Source organism: Chiloscyllium plagiosum, chromosome 9, assembly GCF_004010195.1.
Source record: "Chiloscyllium plagiosum isolate BGI_BamShark_2017 chromosome 9, ASM401019v2, whole genome shotgun sequence".
NCBI lineage: Eukaryota > Metazoa > Chordata > Chondrichthyes > Orectolobiformes > Hemiscylliidae > Chiloscyllium > Chiloscyllium plagiosum.
In genome coordinates, this window is record NC_057718.1 from 92766459 (window position 1) to 92790542 (window position 24084).

At 42.5% G+C, this 24084-nt stretch overlaps 1 protein-coding gene and 1 long non-coding RNA gene across 4 annotated transcripts; one reads left to right on the forward strand and one right to left on the reverse strand.

Annotated features, from left to right (window-relative positions):
• Positions 1-999: 999 nt before the first annotated feature.
• Positions 1000-10965, reverse strand: nkx2.2b (NK2 homeobox 2b). Of its 3 annotated transcripts, none has more exons than XM_043696541.1 (3): positions 10615-10965; positions 2610-3199; positions 1001-2341 (listed from the first exon to the last, which is right to left on the reverse strand). In XM_043696541.1, the coding sequence occupies exons 2-3, from the start codon at positions 2866-2868 to the stop codon at positions 1758-1760; spliced, it is 843 nt and encodes a 280-aa protein (XP_043552476.1). In that variant the 5' UTR covers positions 2869-3199; positions 10615-10965; the 3' UTR covers positions 1001-1757. The 3 variants fall into 3 exon arrangements, with proteins under 3 accessions (XP_043552478.1, XP_043552476.1, XP_043552477.1); XM_043696542.1 differs by lacking the exon at positions 10615-10965 and adding an exon at positions 4361-4433; XM_043696543.1 differs by lacking the exon at positions 10615-10965 and having other exon boundaries at positions 1000-2341; positions 2610-2896.
• On the forward strand, positions 6780-18531 carry LOC122553064. The gene is made up of 2 exons (XR_006312608.1): positions 6780-6955; positions 13832-18531. It is a non-coding gene; the product is annotated as an uncharacterized LOC122553064 (long non-coding RNA).
• The last annotated feature ends 5553 nt before the right edge of the window (positions 18532-24084 follow it).

Below are 24084 nucleotides of genomic sequence, written 5' to 3' on the forward strand. Positions count from 1 at the left end.
TTTCGTCTCTCTTCCGGTCAAAAGTTGCTCGAAATTCGAAGAATTTGCAGGGGGTTTGTCGACAACTGGACGAGTAACGTGTAATCTCTCCAATAGACTCGGATTCGTTCACCACAACATTATGTCTGTCTTCACCAGACACTGATATAACAGTGTGGGAAATGAGACAGATTCAAGAGAGCCTGAATCGCCCGCGCGTTTGCTACATAAACCATTTCCAAGATTTACATTAAAAATAAGCTCTGTTGACTCCTTCCAAACCTTTCGACAGCTGGAAGAGCCGTTCAGTTAAGGGGGTTGGGGGGAGGGTTTAGTTTATTTTGTTTTAAGGAGGCCGGAGTAACCCATCCAAATTAAATAACTCATCTACAAATACAACGAGGCAGGAGAGCGGGCTCTGCAAGTCTCCCCTTACCTGCCGTTCAACAGCTTGAACAAACGACTGCCCCCCCCCCCCCCCCCCAAGAACATCAAAGTCACCCAATTGAGATTGTGCAGTCGTCAAAAGTCCTTCAGCTGAACCGCGCGCTCTCTGAAAGTGAGTGCGTTTATGTCACACCGAACAGCGATTCCCCACTCCCCAGCTCAGCTTCTGGGGTGGGGTAAGAGCAAGCGGCCGGACGCAGGGCTGTCACCATATGCTGTTGCCATCAGGCAGTTTGCAATTTACCTTATATTTTCTGAGGAGGGGGGGAAGAGGAAAAAACAATGAACCCGTTCCCAGTTTCAAAGAATTGATCGCCCACCCTCTTCTCCCCTTCTCTTTGTCTACCTGCATCAACAAGCAGTTTAACCACTTCAAATCATGACCCACTTTTTTTCCCCCGTAAAATTCTGTTGGGCAATTAACGAGGGGCAATTAGTGAAACTACATTTCCAAAGACTGTAACGGCAAAGGGTGTTGGTTAGATGCATTCAAGCCGGAGCCCAAATGTCAACAGCACTGATTTCCCCCAAGAACACAGAGCGCTGAATATTACTAAGAAAAAACGGATTTTATTTCAGACACAACATTTTATTAAAATTCTCAATATAAAAAAGAAACTCGGAAAATCGCTCATCAAGGCGCCTTGTTTTCTCTCCCCCCCCCCCCCCTCCTCTGGCGTTATTCACATCATTGGGTTTGAAAGCAAGAGCCTCCCGAGTGTCTGACACGGTCTGTACTATATACATCGTAACATATTGTCACTCAGCAACGAAGGGAGATCGCTCAACAGGCCACTGCTAGGCACCACTAACCCCTGTCACACTTCCAACCACAGCCTGCCTCTCCAGTGGGGTTTTTTTTATATATATAAAAGAGAAACAAACCCACAACTTAAAACGCCGCGCCTCTTCGTTACAAAGTCCCATAAATATTTCAAGTATCATATAAAAAAATTGGCGAAGATGAGATAAAATGTTCTGCACGTCTTTTTTTTGTTGTTTAAAAGTGTCATTTCGTTTGCACTCGCTTTGTCTCTTAAACACGAACATAAATGACGGGATTATATTCCTACAACACACGGACATACTTTACAAGTCACAAGAACGTTGAATTCGCGGGACTAAAGTTCCGGGTTCATCGTCATTATATATTCTGTAAACAGATAGCAACGAAAAATACCTCAGGTGAACCACAGTTCTGAATGTTATGTGCGGCTATGTGTCTGATTCATTCTGTCTCTGTCTCTCTCACACACACATGCACACTCATACGTTATATATATAGAGAGAGATATTATACAGCCCAGTTAAAGCAGTTCTTGTTCAGTGGTTCACCCCCAAGTCCATTGTTGACTCTGCACCAGCGGGTGTGTGTGATACTGGGGGTTACTGGCGGAGCTGAAATGGGAGTTATACTGGACGTGTTGGAGTGACTGTGTGGTGTAGGCTGGGAAGGCGATGCTCGTCTGGAAAGTGGCGGCCGCCAAGTCCTGTGTTTTGAGAGCATTGGTCACCATGCTGGCGTGACAAGGCTTCCCGTCTCTGACCAGGACAGGGACCGCCACCCTCCTCGGCGAGGGCAGGGGGTTGAGGTCCATACCTTTCTCGGCCCGGGCCCTCTTCATCTTGTACCTGTGGTTCTGGAACCAGATCTTCACCTGGGTGGGAGTCAGGCGGATGAGGCTGGCGAGGTGCTCCCTCTCGGGGGCGGACAAGTACCGCTGTTGCCTGAAGCGCCTCTCCAGTTCGTAAGTCTGAGCTTTGGAGAACAGAACTCGGCGTTTCCGCTTCTTGCCGGACTCGCTGCCATTGCTGGAAGTCTCGGTCGCATTGTCTGGCGACTCATCCGCCGAAGGCTCCGAGGATTTACTGGCGGAGTTCTGTTGCTGGGATGCGGCGGGAGAAATCCCGTGGACTGCAGAGAGAGAGAGAGAGAAATCATTTGCAAACGCACTTTTGGTTTTAATCTCCTCCACGTCAAATCTTACACACCATTTCAGGTTATTATTGCACTAATGTAACTTTAGGATCGACTGAAACCAGCTTAATATCTGAACAGAAAACAGGCCACATCGTCCCCGTTAGTATCATCGTGTTTAAAGTTACAGACTACTGGGAGAAGATTTTTTTCCACAAAAACTCAGCTCGGTATTGACGGGCTGGAAGGATAATTCAGCACTTACGCGAATACTGGATACTCTCGGTTGTTGCCAACCACCGGGTATACGGATTATCGGTGCTGTCATAAAACGGGTTCTTCAGTGGAAGCCTCTGTACGGTTTCCAGGGGACTTTGGCGAGCGAACCCCGAAGTTTTGGCTGTTCCCGCCGCCTCTCTGTCCTCCTCGGTCGCCTCGGCTGTCGATCCATCCTCATCATTGGTGTCAGGTAAGTCCAAAATGTCCCTGACGGAAAAGCCAGTCTTTGTGTTGGTCAGCGACATATTTTGGCCAAATTTATGCAGGCAAAGTTGCAACAAGCGACACACTCATACACACACACACACACAAAGCTGTGGGCGAGGCGGATTCGGTGAAATGTTGGCTGAATGGTACCATTTAGTTCAAACCAGTTGGCGTGTGACCTCCGTCTGTCCGCGCACACAGAACAGCACCATTCTGTAAAAATCACACATAGAAACAAAAGTCCAGCAGAAACCGATCAAAGCTCTCTCTCGGTTCCAATCCCTCGCTCGGCGCTCACTGTGATGCGGAAGGAATGAGACATGGTGAATCCTGTTCAAGTTCTATAAGGTTGGTCAACGGAACGTGAACCTGCAGAGAGACAGAGAGAAAGCATTTTTTTTAACCAACAAATATAAAAAAAAGAGTGCCAAAGGTTGAACACGTGTGGGCGGGTCTTGGGAGTCAAGTGGATGAAGACTATGTGAAATTGTGGGGGGATTTTGGAGAAGGGTGGGGGGTGGGGGTGGGGGGTGATGGAAGGAGGAGGTGGTAGAGATAACTGAGTCTTCACTATTGGTGCTCCAAGCTCCGATGAGTAGGCTAACGTGCCAATTAATTACAAAGATCGGAAGGACTCCCTTTTTTTTAAATATTTAAGGCTCGATTTGCATACAAAGAACCTCCAAGTAGCTTAATACTGCGCGTACTTGAAAACGCTATTTAACAAATTGCTCCAGAAAGTGCTTTGCATTTATTCCCGGCTTTTCACAGTAACGCCGGAAAAAGAGTTCTGTCTCTCCGCCAGAGAGAGAGAGAGAGAACTGTGAGTGCTGTGAGATTCCAGCGATTTGAGTCTAATCGCAGGTATATTCTGTAAATGTGGCAACATTGCCACTTGGATGACAGGAAGGCGAATTTGGGAATGGGGAACGAGATTGTGGTTCCAATCTACAAGAGAGGAGAACTTTTCCTTTTGTTACCTCGCCAGTTCATCATTCTCCCTTGGAGCCCACCTCCAAAAATAAAACGAAGAGAGGATGGGAGGGGGTTGGTTTGTTTTCGTCAAAGTCTCGATTAGATTATCGCTCAACTTGTTTAATGTCATGCAAAGAGACCATTAAACAAGATGGAGCCCCATTCTATTCACTCCAGCCCCAGCACATACGAATCCTGACCCAAAGGACAAAAAAAAAGTACCTCACTGAAGGCGGATTGGATCAGGTCTTAATTTCTCCGCAACTTTCTCAAGATCGTTAAAACAAAACAAATGCCCAGGGGAACTTGCGGGCATTTTTGTCTTATATAAAGGGCATCTCCCCCACCCCCTGCTAGAAATCCCAACTCAATAACCGTGCGGAGCTGCGGTGAGACAAGGCAAACGATTTATAAGAGTTGATCAGTTGATTTCTCTCTCTCTCTCTCTCTCTCTGCCGCTCATCCAGTATGTGATTTGGGTGACAATACCGCAGGTTTTTACCAACTCCTCGGCGCATCTTGGGTGGTCGAACCCAGGCAAACACAGATACAAACCTATTGCTAAGCTGCGGACAATGGCGGAAATGTAGACAAATGTCCGGCTCCTGTTGGAAGCCTTTGTCCGAGGCCAGTTTTTGCATTTATTTCAGTCGCGACATAATAGATGATTGACGCCCTGGTGCAATGTGTTCTAACTGTTTGGAATAAATCTGAGGTTGCTCCTAGTTGTCATGGCATTCAACTGCTTTCAATAGACTATCTCTTCATTCAGTTTTGAACCCTGCCACAATATTAAGGCAACGCCTTCATGTTAACGCTCTCTCTTTCTCCCCCACCTCCATCCCTCCCTCCCTCTCTTTCCTTCCATGTCCATGAATCCATTCAGAACATCTTCGATCAGAGAATCGATGGGACTGTCTGGAACTAGGGCATTGGAAGCAATACCCGGACACGTCAGATTTCCCGTGCAGCGCGGTGTGCAGTTATTTCGATGGGGGCATTTGTAACGACACACTATCACTCCTCTGTGAGAGTAAGGGAGGGGGGCGTCATTCCACACCCTTAACCCCATTAAACTATGAACATTTATGTCGACATAAATTCTTGGAATGGCAAACCGCTAAATTGCAGTTTGGGATTATCGATACACTGAACTTGTACAAAGTGTTCGATTCATTCCAATAATCAGGGAGCAGGACTGTGTAAATTTGTACACAGAAAGTTCCATGTGTGGTGTATACATTTTTCCAGTTATCATCTGCATCACATTAAAGAACTGTCGCACTATCCGATCGTCCTGTGTACACCAGGCGCAACTTTTCAGTAGAAGATTTCAAACTCAAAGTCCAGGGTCTTTCTTGCAAGGTATTGACCGCGATGGAGGAAGCTATTTCTCAAATGTTGTTCATTTTTCTTTTTTTTTTGTTGTTTCACCATCTTAAATCATTACCGGGCAGACTATTGAAGCATCTATCTACTTATATACATGATGTGCTTCGCTGTATTTCTTTTTACATACAATCTATTAATTGCACAGAAGTTAGCTGTTACTATATTTATTTTTCCCTCATCCACGTCACAATCAGAATTCTAAGAGCAATTACTCAGGGCAACAACAGTCAGTTAATCGATTCTGGGTAAACAATAAACTTTAAGGCTGGTTTACCACTAGAGATTCTTTTTAAAAGGAAAAACAATATAAAGGAGGATTTTATGCTTCAGATTACTGAGACGTCCCAAAACGCGGAAACTTCAACTATCTCACTGCCATGGGCACATCTCGATCAAAGACACCAAGTCATAATCCTGTTCCTTTTGGAACACATAAACTGCAGGAGAAAATCAGCATGTCTGGCAGTATGTGCGGAGAGAAAGCAGAGTTAGCACTTCGAGCCCAGTGGCTCTTCATTAGAACGGACAGCACCTAGGATGGGGTGCATCTTTTGAGCCGTGTGACTGAATCTGTTCCAGCGGCCTATATAGAACACCTGATCAAACAGTGGTTTTCTTTTTTGGAGTGGGGGGTGGGGGAGGGGGGGGGGGGTGTCGTGGCGGGGTGGTGGTGGATTGGGGCTAAAGAAGAAGTGGTTCCTGACTGACTGATTAATCAAGCACCCCAAGGTGGCTGGCGATTGGGAGAGAAAGAGCTCCATTGAAAACCACATGTACTGAACATATCTGATCAGGTTTGTTACATTGTGAGAGGTGCTAACACAACTCACATCTTAACCTTTTCCTGCCACACTTACTACCGATTAGGCACCTTCCAGTTTTCTGATCTCCATCCACGATTGCAGCAAACTGTCCCAAACTCCAAAGCCCATTCATGTCTCTACTGAATACCGAAAAAGTTTAGAGTCTGCAGTTACAATTCACGCACACCCAAAATATTGCATTGGCTCTAAATCTTGTTGCGCGGGGTTTTGTCTTAATTCTTTCTGAATGGATTCTCCCTTTTAAAATCTGTTACTTTTAAACAGAAACAACGATAATTGGCTGGTTACTTTGTCTCCCTGTCATACTTTTGTAACTCCTGCACAAAAGGCGAGATATGAATATTGGCGAGGACACAGTTAACCATGGATACAGAAGATAGTGTGTCTTAATCAAAAAAAAAGAGAACGAGAATGGGGAGATGGTGGGAAGAGCGTCGAGGACGAGGGATCTTCACACATTGTGTGCTGGACTTGAACTGTGTTTTGCTCTCCGGGGTGAGCTCTGAAACAAGGAGAGATAAGTGACCTTTGCACAAAATCTTAATCCCTCGCTGAAGAGACTGATAGGATCGAGGGGCTATTTCAACAATCTAACAAGAGTCTGTAAAGGAGCGGTAAATGTGCACAGGATAAGTGGCCGTACTTCAGCTGAAGTGCCCTCTCGTTGTGTTTACCTGTTTACTTTCGCAGGTAGTTTAAAAACCCTGCTCGCTAGCATGTGCCTTTTCACTGGAGCCGAACGGGCAGGCTCTCTGATCCAGTCCTGGCGACTGAGCGGCACAAATAACTTTTGAAGTGGTGAGTGACTGAGTGGAGCGAGAAGGCAAGCAATAGTTTTCAGCCAAACCAATGCCAAACAAAGGAATATACCTTCACGCATTTGGGTAGGCTTTAGCACAGCGTTGGAAGTAATCATCTTGAAAAGACGACCCAGGTCAGTGTGGCAAGTATTTTATTAATTACATTTGGGATACTTGGGTTGGGCGCAATAGAATCAACCTACGCCCGTTTAATGAACTGGAGGTCCCCAAACGCTTCAACCGCAACAATTTAGTAATGGGCTGGGATTAGAATATTGAAGATTAATGAATAATTCCGATTCCTGTTAACCTAACAATTCCAGTCATTAATTAACACCGCTTTCCACAGCGTTGTCCATGTACTGCTGTCTGAAGGTGATGGGGGTGAGAACTGGAATTAAACTCTTTGGGCCCTAAATATTTTTCACCATCATTTCCTTTCTCACAGAGTTATTCTTTTTTTTTAAATCTGATGAATGTTAGGATGGCAAGAGGTGAAAAGATGGTACGCACAACATAAACGCCGGACGCTAAGAAATCACTGAATATTTACGCAGACATTCCCCGGTTTTTGAGCAACATTGAAAGCGGCAGGCCTTATAGTTAAAACCAGTTTCTCCGTTCCAATTCCCTTTGTCCTCGCTGTCGCTGTTAATAGCAGAAAGTTGCAAAAAAATGTAAAGCTCGTTCCCATGAGTAAAGATCTGTAAGTTCATAAAATATAATGTTTGGTTCTCAAAATGAATTTGTGAGCGCCCAGTTTTCACCGTTTACAGAACCTCGTGGCAATCCCTTCGTTTAATGGAAGTGTAGAACGGATTATGCACTGCAATTTCACTCTGGCTCAATGCAATCTCAATAAGCAGCAATCTCACTCGTACCACAGATCCTTCACTTGATTTCTATTTGAAGGAGATGCGTCGGTTACATTTTCTTAAAAGTTAAATCTCGAACCCTTTTGTTGAGAAAATGCTCACTTTAATTTCTGAATATTAACCTGTGATGTGCTCAAGTATCCTTCAAAATTCAGATACTCGTATCGTGGCCAACCTGCCTTTTTATTTGGAGAAATAGAATTAGCGTTAGAACAGGACAATGACAGTGAAGGTAATAATCGTTCAAGCTAACAAGCTAAAAGACGATAATCAGCATTGCTCTTTCATTGTTTTAAGCTTCAGATACAGTTAGTTGCTTGTTCTGCAGAATAGGATTGAGGACCCGTTATCAAAGGGTTCCCAGTGTGACAATGCAGTGAAATAGGTCCTAAGGTGATATTAGAGGGCCTGATATTTGGGATTTGCATGTGATCCCCCAGGGCTATTTTAGTTTGCACACTGGAACCTAATGCACTCCAATAATAAATTAAGCTGGGTTAATTTTCCCGGAGGATAAGGAACTAAGGAATAATAAAGAAAACAAATACATGACTAAACCGTATGAGTTTTTTTTTAAAAAAGGACAATCGAGTGCTGGGTTATTCAAGGAGAACGCGGAGTAATCTCCTAACAGAGTTGGGAGTGCGTTTTGATACCACCTTCGACCCTGACAAAGCACCATTCTATAATCCGATTGAACAATGCCTGCGGGTCTGACTTTCGCGCCTCATTTGCTAATGCTTCATTCGAAAATAAAACATTGTTTTTGTCCCTCAGAGGTAAAAGCGTTTCGCTTTATTCTATCACTTTCTCTAATAATTAAACATGTCACATCAGAATTTGACTCGGCATCTGCAACCATTCCTCTCTCCCTCCTAGTCCTATCCCCTCCGGGGTGATCTCCCCTTCTTTACTTGTTAAACCAAAGCGATAACGTATTACCTTAAAACGATTAATTCGCAATCTTTATCCTTCCTGAAAACCGATAAATTAAAGCCATGCGTGTCGACATTTAATTAATGCTTTCTATGTTTTTTAAAAGTCTTATGAATGATCTGCTGCCTAATTCCACCGTCATTTCTTATGGAAATGGTAGCATAGGTTGGTTGGAAAACGTAGCTCGAAGCTAGGAAGTTATTAAACTAAAACGCGCCTTGGATTATTTGCACGGTCTGCCATGGAGTCCACGTACCCCCCCCCCCCCCCACCCCTTCAAATAATCTGAATCTTTACTTAGATGAACAAATTGCAAAGAACTTTGCAGTTAAGAATATCTGTTGTAGCGTTCGGATGCTGGGGAATATGTGGAGATCCTCGGAAGTAGAAAGCGCCAAATTAATGGTGAGTGGGGGAAAGAAAATACAAGTCAAAGGAAAACTTAATGATTGGTGTTCAGTTTAGCTGTCGTCAGAAAAAAAAGTTTTGAGTTTGGACCCCCATTTTATGATACACGCTGCGGACTGAATCGCAAAGTTCGCATCTTGAACACAATCCTCCCAACGCACGGGATTTCGATCTGGGATGTAATGACCACTTCCATTCGGGCGTCCACCAAAGCCAAGAGTTAACACTCAACTCCTGATGCGCTGGCGAGCGGGAACTGTCACAATAAGAATTCAGAGTCATCCTTACTAGAGGAACAAGAGGGAGACCTTAATATTTAGCAAGGGGCGCCGACGGCGAATTCGTCTCGAGGTTTGCTCAGTAGATAGGGTCGTGCATATTAACAGAGCATTTGGGTCACTATCAAAGAGACCCAGTCCTTATAATACATGACATTATAGTTTCAGGGCGTTCGACAGTGCTAAACAAATGCACGTCACCACGCATATATAAGGGACACATTTACCCTCACATTTCATTCAGGGACCGTGAAACATTTGAATTAGATTCTTGTGTGGAATTGTTTAATCTCCATTAATGCTATTGTTTCCAGTAGCAGAGCTATCACATTGAAAACAGATCTCATGAAGGTCAGAGTGTGCATATATTATTGCATTCTTCAGTCGATTTGTGTAAGTAATTATTAGTTGAGACCTCCATTAACAATGATCAAACTTTGTGTGTCTTTTGAGCTCTTTCGCTCCCACATGAAGGCAATTTAAGATTCTGAAAATCTCCGATCATTACTAAAGTCGCCGTCACATTTACTCACTTCCTCACCCTTCCCCAGCCCCTACCAATTTCCCACACTGTGTGGATGCTATACACCTTAGATAGGTGACTTCTGTTTGCTTTGGATTTAATGGCTACTCCGGGGACTCGCACAGTCATTTGCTTCGTCACATTGCGGCAGCGCAGTCAATCAGATGCTGGAGGATGTAGGTGGCGTGTGGTGGCGGGGGGAGACTGGAGGGAGAGAGAGAGAGGGGGGCAGTAGATAACTTGGGGTTCAAATGCTCACACCTGGAAAGGTTAGGAGCGCATTCCTGTTTGCTTAATGATGGGGGGTATTTTCGTTTCCATCTGTGCGAAACATTAAACCCTTCACTGTTGTGTGTACTTGGGATATCCAGGCTGTTTGACTGCACAATTCCGGTTAACAGCGAAAGTGCAATTGCAGCCGTAATGTTACAAAAACAAGTAGATATTCACCCTCCACCCTATTCCAAACATCACAGGAGAGCCGCATGTTAAACCATTTCAGAAATACCCGTCCCCCCCAAAAAAAATAACTGCGGAATAAGATGAAACCGCCAAATCGAGTGGAGAACAAACACCGTGCCCTACGGCTGAACAGCAATCTTTTCTTTTCTCTGTTTGAATCCGTGCCACGTTCACTCTCAGTCTCCAAATCTCATCCGTCAACATTTCTATTTACTGACTCCGTGCAGAGCAGCTCCAATCGACGGCCACCGCGGATTGGAGGCAAAAGGTAAACGCATTAGCAAAGAAACGTGCTGACTGAAAGTGCTCACCTGGCAGTCGTTGAAGAACAGTGGGTGAAGTAGTTTTTTTTTGGTTGTAAGCTCAGATGTCGTTGGTTTAATGAAGTATCTCCAAATGCAAAGTCAGGAGTGCGTGCACAGATAAGACTGATGCGCTTTATATACCCAGGAACACACACACACACACACACAAAATGATCCACTCTTAATATTGTCCAAGAGCGTTTACACAGCTCGGCGGCTCGCCGTGCCTCTCCACACTCTCACATTGCACGTTGTTTGCACTTCTCGGTTATGACGTTAGACAAAATACTGAACATATGTTCATTGGCAATAAATTGCCGAGAAATGCAAACACATTTTGCTCTTTGATGGCGCTCTTAATCGACACCCCCCCCCCCCCCCGCAACACACAGCTTCTCTTCAATCGCTTCTCTCTCTTTCTCGTTCCACCCAAACTCTTTCAACCCCTTTTCCCACCTTCCAACCCCTCTCCCTTCCCTTCCAACGTCTCTTTCTGCCTAGTTTCCCTTACTGCTTGAACAATCTCACTTCAAACTCGACCCCTACAAACCTGCCCGCTGCAATCTCTCTGTCGCTCCCTCCCCAATCTCTATTCCCCCCCCTCCTTAAAAACCCTCACCGCTCTTCTACACCCTGAATAGATACACTGAACACTCCCATTTCACCACATCCAACACACACATCTTTCTGATCTAGTCGAGTCAGCCCGGCCCTTTCTATCTCTTTCTCTCACGGTATCTCAATCTCCCCTCACTTTTTTCGATTCGTCGACAATCTCTGACTTCTACTTTGTTGGAAAACAGAAATAGGACCCCGAGCCTTCGGGAAACCCGAAGCCGAGAAATTTGACTCAGAATCTCTTCAATTCTTCCTGGACCCGGGCTCCGAACTGAACCAATCGTTTGGTAGCTAAGAAGCTGAGGCTGCCAAATCACCATATGTGCTATGCTGTTGATATAGTCAACCCTATCGTGTACACAAGATATGCTGACATCCGCGAACTGGAGAGATTAGAGGTGGCTTTGTCATACAAAGTGCTTTGCTTTAATCTAAAGTGCACTCAGTTTATTTTGTGCGTGCGTGGAGTGAGCCGCGAGATTGCATGTCTATATTTCAGCAACTATTATTTAATACCTCTGTTTCTTGCTCTGGACCCCTGGGGTATAGCTTAATCAGTGAGCTGTGTAGTCGATCAACTTGCCTCCCCCCCCCCCCCCCCATCACTACTTTCCCTCCTCCCCATCCCGAACTGATTCCTTGTTTAATGCCAGCTTTAGTGGAGACAGTTTCACAACTAATTGGGCAAAAAGGGAGTTTTTTAAAAAAATCCACTGTCATCTATGTTCTTTGACGGTCCTAACAACCTCAATACCCTGCGCGATCGCAGTCAAAAGCTGATTTATCACGCTGTTAGCCACGATTTTTTAAAAGGTGTCCAGGTTAGGTTTGCGAAGCGGGCTGTTGTGAAACGAAGGACACAAATATCAAACTGTGTAAATGAATATTCCCCCACGATCAGAGGGAGAATCAGAATCAACAATCAGAGAGAGAGAGAGAGAGAGAGAAAAGTGATTAAAGCAACAAGGATAGCAGAAATAAAAACATTTCGAAACCCATGAAAGTTGGCAAGTAGCAGCGTTACGAATCTTTTACTGAATGGACTCGCATTTGGGGGGAAAAATGGCTTCATTTCCCTTGCCTTGCGCTGGAAATGTTTACAACCAACAACAACAAAATCTGTGCTTGTTTTAAACAGAGGGACCTTTCTAACGGAGCTGGGCGCAGCGACATGGTCTTCAGCCGTAGCGTGGGGAGGAATCCCCTCCAATTTAGCGCTGGAGTTGGTCAGCGCCTTCAGCTCAGTCCCAGCAACAGTTCCAGTCACCTTTTCGCCATTCACGGCTAACCTAGCTCATGATTGACGGGAGTTACATGTGAGAAGGGTCAGGCCGGCTGATAGGTGTGAGCATAGTTGCCACATGCTCAAACAAGCCCTTCCCGCCAGCCGCCTCTATTACTTTTACAGTTCACTTTAAAAGACTAGATTGACATTGTAAAATTCCCTTTTGCAAGCTCCGCTCTAAGTGTTGGATCCATAAAACGGTTTACTACGCTGAGCTCCCTGCCACCACCTCGCCCCCGCCCAACCCCCCCCCCCCCCATCTCCTTTCTTTATCAGCACTTGGGACTTTATTGTTTTATGAGAGCAGTTCAGCGACACTGGGATATTTCACTTGTAGGACTTTCCATAACTGCGGACGGTGAGAACTCAGGAATAATCGCCAGGTCTCGTAAAACAGTGATGAAGAGGTGCATTTTTTTTATTGAGAAAGACACGATGTCAGGGACCTATAACCAAGAAATGCTTCCTTTACTCATGATACCCTTCTGTTCAGTGCTGTTAACGACCCAGCAGCCCAATACTCTCCAATATGTAATTAAATCAAATTTACAATTGAGTTCAAACTTGTATTTCTGTGGCGTTATTTTTCCCAACTGCGTTTTTCTAGTCTAATACATATTATTTTTTCTCAGTGGTTAGAAAAATAGAGCTAGTCTCCTTATACACAAGCTCCTTCTCTTGTGCGAGTTCGCCAGCATTTAGACGACCATTAAGTAACACAGTTCCCGCTTACTACTGACTGAATTCTGGCCTCCTCGCCCATACAACCATATCCTTTTGTAAATATAATTCAGAGTTTCGTTTCGGCTGTTTTAACATTATTATTTGATATGGTTTCATTCATCACTAAGAATAATCATTTTGATTTGGTTCAAAATCGACGTACAATCCCAATAATTGTGAAGTCGAGTGTGGACCCTATCGGTTCCTTGTTCAGTCTGAGTGCTAAAATCGTTCAGCGATTTTTGGCGTTAAAATTCGATGATGCAGCGTCATAGACCATTGACCCGGATTGCTGACAGGAGTTGAGAAATATTGATACAAGTCCGCCAGTCTTTGCAGAATTAGCATACCATGAAAGTAGCAGTGGAGAAGGCTCCTTGCTCAATACTTAGCTCAGTCGATAGTGGGAAGGTGCTGCCCGTGTGTGGAATAGGAATAATTCTAAATACCTCTGAAGTTTGGGGATCAATTTTCACTGGACTAGAATTAATTGACAAACCATCCACTGCAATCAACTGATTGGGATCTAGCCTACTTTCACGAGCAAAGCTGCAATATGCCTATTAACTCTATTTTCTGTCTCCTGATCTTGTACAGGTTCTTCGATTCGGTTACCTGGTTAAGTAACAAAATTATTGGAATCTTGCTTCCCCTGGATGCCATTAAAATCAACTTACTCAGAGAGATCATGGCACATACCTGGGACTGGAACCGAACCACCCTGGGCTAGAGGCAAAGATAGTAGCATTGTACCGCAAGAACTGTCCAGCAGCTCAGTTACCAGCACAGTGACATTACCAACACGTCACTGCCTCTCTCTTTGGCTGTCATTCATTTCTATTCTCGTGATAAATTCAACTGGAAATTATTGCACAGAGTTCTAACACAATGTTGAATTCAATGGCGTGAGCTAAATTAAGTAAATGTAACTGATTCAGTGTTCTTAATTCACCCACCCAACCTTTCCTCATCGAATATTTTTGAATCTTTCAGCTGTTACCTTCTTCAGTTTTCAGCCTCCTTCTATTTTCATGTCCTAATCAGCCACTAGGAGGTATAGGAGAACATCACCATTGACTCACTTTTGGAGCACCCCCTATTTTCAGGGCCTACTGGGAATGGTTGCAACAGCAACAATTAGTTGCATTTATATAGTGCCTATCTTGTAGTAGAATTTCCAAAGGCATTTTACAGGTCCAATCATTCAATACAATTGGACACTAACCCACACAAAGCAATATGAGGACAAGTGACCAATAGCTTCATCCAAGAAGCAGGTTTGAAGGTGAGTCTTTGAGGAAGAGAGAGAGAGAGGTGAAGTGTTTTAAAGATGCAATTTTGGAACTGAAAGCCGTGTAACTATAGGTCCAGCCATTAATGGCAGAGCCAAGAAAATTAGGGGTGCTTGAGAGGCCAGCCTGCAAGAATACAGAGGCGAGGCTACGGGTGGAACTTTCTATGGGAAAAGAGGAGGCTAAAGAAATGCACAGCACCTTTGTGAGTTTAGGACAATGATAAGAAACAGGCAAAATTGAACAAGCTACCAACATTGCACTTCGCCTGATCTCCCTTTCTAGTGAAGTCAATGGGAAAGAAATGCAAGCTGATGTAAAATAGACAGCTCCTCAACATTTTCATTTCTCATTGATTAAATGTGGTCATTGCCAACAAGTACTGAATTTATTCTCTGTCCCAAAGAATATGTGGTGAGCTGCCATTTTGAAATGCTGCAGTCTGTGAGATGAATTCCCACAGTGTTGTTAGCTGAGTAAATTTGGCATAGCAATGATAAAGGAACGGTGATAGAGTTTCAAGTTACGATGGTGCGTAACTTGGAGTGGTATTTGCTGGTGGTAGTATTCCCATGCAGCCTTTGTCACTTTAGATAGTAGACACCATGGATTGTGAGATTCTCTTAAAGAAGCCTTGTTTATTCCCTATCACAAAGCAAATTAAAATGTCCCCATTCTTTGAATAGTCACAAAACACACGATGTAGGAGCAGGAGTAGGCCATTTGCCCTTGACCCTCCTCCACTATTTGAAAAGAGCATGCCTGATCCAGTTTGACTTGAATTCCCCTTTCCTTGATTCCCTGGCAGATCAAAATTCTAACTTTAACCTGAATATATTCCATGTCCTGTCTTCATTACTCTCAGGAGTAGGGAATTCAAAGATTAACAACTTTTTGAGAACAGGAATACCTTCTCATTGCTTTCTTAGTCCTTTATTTTATAATTGTAACACTTAGTTCCAGTTTCCCTGGAAAGGGAAAATATTTTTTCAGTATTTACTCTGTCACTTTTCTTTAGAGTTTTATGTGTTTCAGCCGGTTTGCCACTCATTCTTCTAAACTCCAATGAATATAGTGTCAACCTGCTGAACATTTCCTTATATGTCAGCCCCTTCTTTCCAAGAGTCCTACTGAATCATGTCCGATTTGCCTCCAATACAAGTATTTCCCTCTTAATGAAGGTGACCAAAATGGTAACAGTACTCTCAGTGTGGTCTGACCAAAAGACTTGTACAATTCTAGCAAGACTTATCTACTTTTATACTCTGTTCTTATTGCCATGATGTTGAGGTGCTGGTGTTGGACTGGGGTGGACAAAGTCAAAGGTCACATGACACCAGGTCATAGTCCAACAGGTTTAGTTGAAATCACAAGCTTTCAAAATCACCTGACAAAGGGGCAGTGCTCTTAAAGCTTGTGATTCTCATTGTAATAAAGGTTTATCGCAGGGGATCTCTCTCAATTGCTGTGTGCTTACTGCAGTAGGAAGCTGCTGGGCTGGTCAGAGATACTCCTTAACAAAAAAAATTGTAAATCAGTAAATGTTTTAACTTCAACCAGAAATCATGAAATGTTTCAGTATATATTTATCAATGAGCCCTGCTGCAATTTACTAATTTGAAGATAATTGTCTGTCAAAAATATGTAAGAGCACTTTCTGTGAATTGTTTTGAAATGCGATCATTATTGTTTTGTAGAAAGAGAAAACACTTGGTTCAATCCCCAGCCAAGTTTATATTAATTGACATTCGAGGTTTTAGATGATGAAATTCAGCCCAGGTTCTAGCTCCAAATGCAGTGACTCTGTTGCAAAGTGTGCACGTGTAGATTTCAAAATGGATAGGATTGAGTTTGGCTGTGATCTGTCTCCTAGGAGAATAGAAATGGATGCGTATTGATTAAGTTCACAGTGAACACTTAGAAATCTGTTGGTACCTGTGGGGCCGTATGCCACCTGGGTCAGCAGTTTCAATCAAAGGAGATAGTCTCGTGGTAGGGCAGGAACAGCTTATTGAGTTTAAGTGCATGCAATCAAAGTTAAATAACCTGTTTAAGTATTAAATGCATGGAATAGAGAATAGGTAGCCAGTTTACCGTGTTCAGATGCATGAAATAGAGACTTATTAATGAGAAATTGGGATAAACATAAGAGTAGTTGTTCAACAAATATAAAAGTAACAACAACTAATGACTTGAATGAATATATTGAAATCTACACCCTAACATTTTCTGAAGAGGCTACAGCTAGAATTACAAAAAATAATAAGGAGGAATAGAACTAGATTAATATGGATATAACACTTCAGGAAGCTATGCTAATAGTCAACAATCTCAGTCAAAGCAAGCAGACATAAAATAACTACTATATGGGGCAAAGAACTAAAACAGGAATCAACAGTCCACAAAGTATTTTGAAAACAAAGATATCTGGTTTACATGTCGTGATTAAGGTAAACAGGGTAATGCTTAGCATTAGCTGCAGCAAATCTAAAGAATTGCTATTTACAGGACTGAATTGGAGTACTGTATGTAGTGTTGCTTATCATTTTATAGGAAGGATATGAGTACCCTTGATAGGTTGGAAGATGATGTGAAGAAATTAAGTTATGGAGATAGGTTAACAGAGTCTGACTTGTTTACACAGGAAAAGGGAAACCTTCTCATAGAATTGAATGCAAAAATGTTCTGAAATTTTTGTGAGTGCTATTGGAGTTGACAGCAACAAAAAAAAAGAAAATTCACTGGGGCTTCTGTAGACTAAAATGAAATTGAAAAATAAAAAGAGCTCTAACTTAACTATTTCATACAATATATAGATTTGAATTATATTATCACTGAAGAAATGCCATAAAAGGTCTTCTGAGACAACTAGTTCATGCTTGAATTTCAAAATATGGCAGTTTAGAGCAACCAAAAGAGGAAGGCATCATGGGCTAGTTTGCCACTTCCTGTTTCTAACCATTCCGAGGTTTCAAATTGTGAATTAACAAAATGAAAGCTTGCATGTTTTGCTCTGTTAATTAATGGCATTGATTATATAGAAAGTTAAAAATGTAGCACTCTTTTTCTTGCATAAAATCAGCATCAAAACATGTCTTTGTTACAAAATAATACATAGTTCATTCTTCCAAGTACAGTGATGTTTGTTTTGCATCGTATTAATAATACCTTAAATGTAAAATCACTTATAAAAGTTTATTGTATTTGTGTGATGATGTTGCTCCTTTAACAAAGTTATGTTGTCCTTGGCGTTTTCCAGAAGGGGTTGGAAAAAGGCAGAGGTTTCGATTTGTCTGGGATTAGGCCACTTTGAATATGGCTAACAGATGCTGCCTAAGGCAACAATCAGGAAAAGGGCTTTTTTTTAAAAAAAACAAATGTACAATGCAACTGGAGTGGCCAGTTCTCCCAGTTCAGGGATTTTTCTAGTTTGGTTTAGTTTTAATGGGGGACCCAGAGAAGTTGCTGGAGTGAAAGTGGTTCCATGCTTTAGCAAATGATCCCTAGCTGGTTCTCTCTGCCACCTCTCTATCCTGTAAGAACCTACGTTTGAATTGACCTTTTGGCCAAGGGGTGTGTTTAAGGGGATGTTGCACAAAAACAGAACAGCTCTTTGTTGAGTTGCGGGGGATATTGGGTCAATTGGGTTTTCAAATCATTATTGTTCTAAATTCTGTTTTCTTTTATTTGTGTTTCTGTTGGTGGTGTGCAAATAAATTCTGTTTTACTTGAAGCCAAGTGGTTTGATCAGCTGCATCACTCCTGAGATATCACCTTACAGCTGCCTGAAACAAGGAGAAAAGTTAGGGTCCAGGTTAACTTCTTAAAATGTTTTGAGGGGGTCTGGCCTGGTCCATAAAATTTGTTCAAAATTACCTACATATTGTACTAATGTTTACCTCTGTTACATGATTGTAATAATGTAGATGTAAAGAAAATTCATGTTATCTATTGAGTTATCCACTATATCTTATTGTTTGAATAAATATTTTACTTTTTAAACTACTTTTGCTGTCTGGAGCCTTCTTCTTACCTCTCATAAGGTTCATTTATTCTGATGTCTTATGAAAAGTGGACCCATTCATGTTCCATCCTCAAATTCAACATCGGCGAAGTTTGGAATGTTCCAGAGCTTATCGTGCTATTTTATCATGTGGGTTTTCTGGGTGTTGCTTTCCAGAAGGTGGGAGACATTATTTTTAATATCAGAAGACTGTTTGTTTTAAAAATTACAAACAGTACATTGCAGCATATAAGGCACATTTCCCAAAGTGGGTTACTTACAGATTGTATACATAACCTCTGCGGGGAATGCCTGTATAGTTCACTTTAATCTAATCCCTATTCTACCTGGGTTAGAAGCACATGATAGTGACATCAGAAGCAAAAGTTCTGTTTTCCTATCATTAATATTCAATTTATTGATAAATCAGAACATTTCTAAGTTACCATTTTGCTGTAGAATTAGAATGAGCTATTTTTGTTTTATGATTTTCTGAATGACTGTTCCTCATGAGTATTTCCATTTCGAGAGTTAAGTGAGATTTACTTCACTGCGTATTGAGTAATAGCTCAATTCTGAACTTGTAGCAAATTAGGTTTTTAATAAGGTCAAGGCTAACAGATTAAAATGCACCAATTGTAAGAACATTTTTGACATTTTGTGGTCTTGGATTTTGATAAGATTAGTTTGACTATCTGCAAAAGGGCTGATTTTAGATGATGGGTAAGCAGCAAATTAGAAGCTTGCATCCTGATTGAGCTTGGCATTGATCCAATGTTTGTTAACTATTTCAAAACTGTAAAATAATTATAGTGCTGCAACAGCACTCCAGTATGGCTTGGGTAAAATGTGTATTTCAGCTGACAGACCTTAAAGAGCTAAAGCACACCATTTTCAATGGATGAGCTTTTCTCAGCAGCATTAGATTGCCTTGATGTAGCCTCTTGCTCCTTATGTCTCCAATGGTGGACAAGGTAGGAGCTTAATAAAAGCAAAGGAAAGAAAGCTATCTTTGTCTAGTGCTGCCACTGAAGTGTATTACCAAGATGTTGCTGATTGGAGTGCAAGTAACATCTTGTGGAGTCCATCAGGTTTGGTAAATTCAACATCATGAAAAGCTCCTTAAATTAAATAATGTTCTAGTTAAGAATTAGAATTCAATTCAAGCTTTTTTAAAATAAGTCTTGAAGTTTCAAATGCTGCCAATTGTTATAATGGCGAACATTTCCACATATTGTGATCAAATTACTGTTTGTTTTGATTCTAATGTTTTCTATATGCAAGAAGTTTCAGTAAACCTAAGATCATTAAAACATATTTGTGTTCAACCATGATCCACAAATGATTCTCATTAATCATTGTGTTGCTCACCAATTGATAAAGCACCAGTTTGGATTGCAACTGGAATATTGTGACCAATTTTGGGAACCACATCATAGAAAGGCTATATTAGATTAGATTAGATTAGATTACAGCCTTCGGCCCAACAAGTCCACACCGACCCGCCGAAGCGAAACCCACCCATACCTCTACATTTACCCCTTACCTAACACTACGGGCAATTTAGTATGGCCAATTCACCTGACCCTGCACATCTTTTTTGGATGGTGGGAGGAAACCGGAGAGGAAGTGTGCCATAGATTTAACAGAATGATTAATTTAGCAGCTGAGGTTAGACAATGTAGGATTGTATTTCCTCAAACTTGGAAGAATAATAGATGATCAGTTACAAGACTACACATTATTAAGGGAAACCGATAGGGTTAATTGGGATAAATTATATAACTGCAAAATCAAAGGCGAGTGACTTGTCCAAAAATTAGAAGAAGATCATTTATTAGTGAAACAGGAAAGTGTTATGGACTAAGCCAGACCACTTAAAACATTCTTAAGCAGGTAGCCAGAAATTTGCATTTTATTTCGGTAAGTGTACAGTGAAAATTACCCGGAGTAAGATAGCTAGATTGGCTACTAGGTTTTAAGACCATAAGACCATAAGACATAGGAGTGGAAGTAAGGCCATTCGGCCCATCAAGTCCACTCTGCCATTTAATCATGGTTGATGGGCATTTCAACTCCACTTATCTGCCCTTAATTCCTTGTGACATCAAGAATTTATCAATCTCTGCCTTGAAGACATTTAGCGTCCCGGCCTCCACTGCACTCCGCGGCAATGAATTCCACAGGCCCACCACTCTCTAGCTGAAGAAATGTCTCCGCATTTCTGTTCTGAATTGACCCCCTCTAATTCTAAGGCTGTGCCCACGGGTCCTAGTCTCCTCGCCTAACGGAAACAATTTCTTAGCGTCCACCCTTTCCAAGCCATGTATTATCTTGTAAGTTTCTTTTAGATCTCCCCTTAACCTTCTAAACTCCAGTGAGTACAATCTCAGGATCCTCAGCCATTCCTTGTATGTTAGACCTACCATTCCAGGGATCATCCGTGTGAATCTCCGCTGGACACGCTCCAGTGCCAGTATGTCCTTCCTGAGGCCCAAAACTGGACACAGTACTCCAAATGGGGCCTAACCAGAGCTTTATAAAGTCTCAGTAGCACATCGCTGCTTTTATATTCCAGCCCTCTTGAGATAAATGACAACATTGCTTTGGCTTTCTTAATCACGATTCAACCTGCATGCTTACCTTTAGAGAATCCTCGACTAGCACTCCCAGATCCCTTTGTACTTTGGATTTATGAATTTTCTCACTGTTTAGAAAGTAGTCCATGCTTGTATTCTTTTTTCCAAAGTGCAAGACCTCGCATTTACTCACATTGAACTTCATCAGCCATTTCCTGGACCAGTCTCCCAAACTGTCTAGATCTTTCTGCAGCCTCCCCACCTCCTCAGTACTACCTGCCTGTCCACCTAACTTCGTATCATCGGCAAACTTCGCGAGAATGCCCCCAGTCCCTTCATCCAGATCATTAATATATAACGTGAACAGCTGCGGTCCCAGCACTGAACCCTATGGGACACCGCTTGTCACCGGCTGACATTCTGAAAAAGAACCTCTTATCCCAACTCTCTGCCTTCTGTCAGACAGCTAATCCTCAATCCATGCCAGTAGCTCACCTCGAACACCATGGGCCCTCACCTTACTCAGCAGCCTCTCGTGTGGCACCTTATTAAAGGCCTTTTGGAAGTCTAGAGAGACCACATCCACTGGGTTTCCCTGGTCTAACCTATTTGTCACCTCTTTCAAGAATTCTAACAGGTTTGTCAGGCGCGACCTCCCCTTACTAAATCCATGTTGACTTGTTCTAATCTGACCCTGCTCTTCCAAGAATTTAGAAACCTCATCCTTAACGATGGATTCTAGAATTTTACCAACAACCGAGGTTAGGCTAATTGGCCTATAATTTTCCATCTTTTGTTTTGATCCATTCTTGAACAATGGGGTTACAACAGCGGTCTTCCAATCATCTGGGACTTTCCCTGACTCCATTGACTTTTGAAAGATCTCAACCAATGCCTCTGCTATTTCCTCAGCCACCTCCCTCAGAACTCTAGGATGTAGCCCATCGGGGCCAGGAGATTTGTCAATTTTAAGACCTTTTAGCTTTTCTAGCACTATCTCTTTTGTAATGGCAACCATACTCAACTCAGCCCCCTGACTCCCTTTAATTGGTGGGATATTACTCATGTCTTCCACTGTGAAGACTGACGCAAAGTACTTATTAAATTCTCCAGCTATTTCCTTATCTCCCATCACTAGCCTTCAGTTTGAAGTGGCCCAATGTCTACTCTTGCCTGTCGTTTATTTCTTATGTACTGAAAGAAACTTTTACTATAATTTCTAATATTACTGGCTAGCCTACCTTCATATTTGATCCTCTCCTTCCTTATTTCTCTCTTTGTTATCCAATAACTATTACTATCCAATATTGTAATATCCCAGAAATACATCATTGGTAAAAGGCAAATTCAGAATGCGGACTGTCTCACATATACCTCCCATAGTAGCCTGAGAACTCCAGCTTTTGGCTGCAACCAAAACCCAACAGCAACTGCTGAAAGCTAAAGCTAAAAGTCCTGATTCTGTATGTGGCACTTGACCACACCCATTCAGGCTGCTTCCATTGTTCCAATTTTTAAAAAACAAACACACCCAAGGCTTCACATGTTGTTTATCCTCTCATAGACTGCTCGATTACCTGTTCCCCCAATTTGTCTCTAAAAATCTGGAATTCCCTCCCTTAGGGAATTGTGAGTTTATCTACAGCACATGGACTGCAGTGGTTCAAGAAGACAATTCACCACCATCTTCTTGAGGATGACTACAGATGGGCAATAAATGCTGGCCAGCCAGCCAGCAATGCCCATGTCCCACAAGTGAATAAATACAATAACACTGACTCTTCACTCAAAGACAATCTAGTTCACAACATATACTTCCCTTCTTGGGAGTGCTGGTCTACAAAGCCATCCTGCTCCTGGGACTTCACAGGACCAGTACTAACTCCAAATTACATCTGATTTTGCCTTCTCTCTTTCAAACTGCAGACTGAACTCTACCATATTATGATCGCTGCTTCCTAAGTGTTCCCTTACTTTAAGATCTTTTATAAAGTCTGGTTCATTACATAGCATTAGGTCCAAAATAGCCTGCTCTCTTGTGGGCTCCATGACAAGCTGTTCCAAAAAGCCATCCTGTAAGCATTCCAAGAATTCCCTTTCATTGGATCCACTGGCAACATTATTTACCTAGTTCACCTGCATTTTAAAGTCCCCCATGATCACAGTGACTTTGCCTTTCTGACATGCCTTCTCTATTTCCCGGTACATGTTGCGCTTCTGGTCCTGACCACTGTTAGGAGGTCTGTACATAACTCCCATTATGGTTTTTTTGCCTTTGTGGTTCCTCAATTCCACCCACACAGACTCCACATCATCCGACGCTATGTCATTCAGTGCCATAGATTTAATTTTGTTCCTAACTAACAAGGCCTCCCCGCCCCCTCTGCCCACCTCCCTGTCTTTTTGATAAGTTGTAAATCCTTGGATGTTTAACTGCCAGTCCTGAACCCCCTGCAACCATGTCTCTGTGATGCCTACCACATCATAATCATTCACGATGATCTGTGCTGTTAGTTCATCTACTTTGTTACGAATGCTACGAGCATTCAGGTAAAGTGCCTTAATGCTAACATTCTTATCATTAGAGATATTGGAAGTCATAAGATGTCCTAAGTTATCCTTCCTTTTTGTTGCATTCCTAATCTGCCTCAAGGTTAAATCCACCTGCATACATGCTATCCTTCTGCTTATCTTTCCATTTAACTCCATACTCCCTGTCGCTTTCACTTTCCCTTCCCCCCAACTCAGAAGTTTAAAGTCCTACTGACCACCCTATTTATCCTCTCCGCTAGAACATTGGTACCAGATCAGTTCAGGTGGAGACAGTCCCAACGGTACAGATTCCCCCGGTTCCAAAACTGATGCCAATGCCCCATGAAATGGAATCCCTCTTTCCCACACCAATCCCTTAGCCACGTGTTTACTTCCCTAATTTTCTTATCCCTATGCCAATTGGCACGTGGCTCGGGCAGTAAT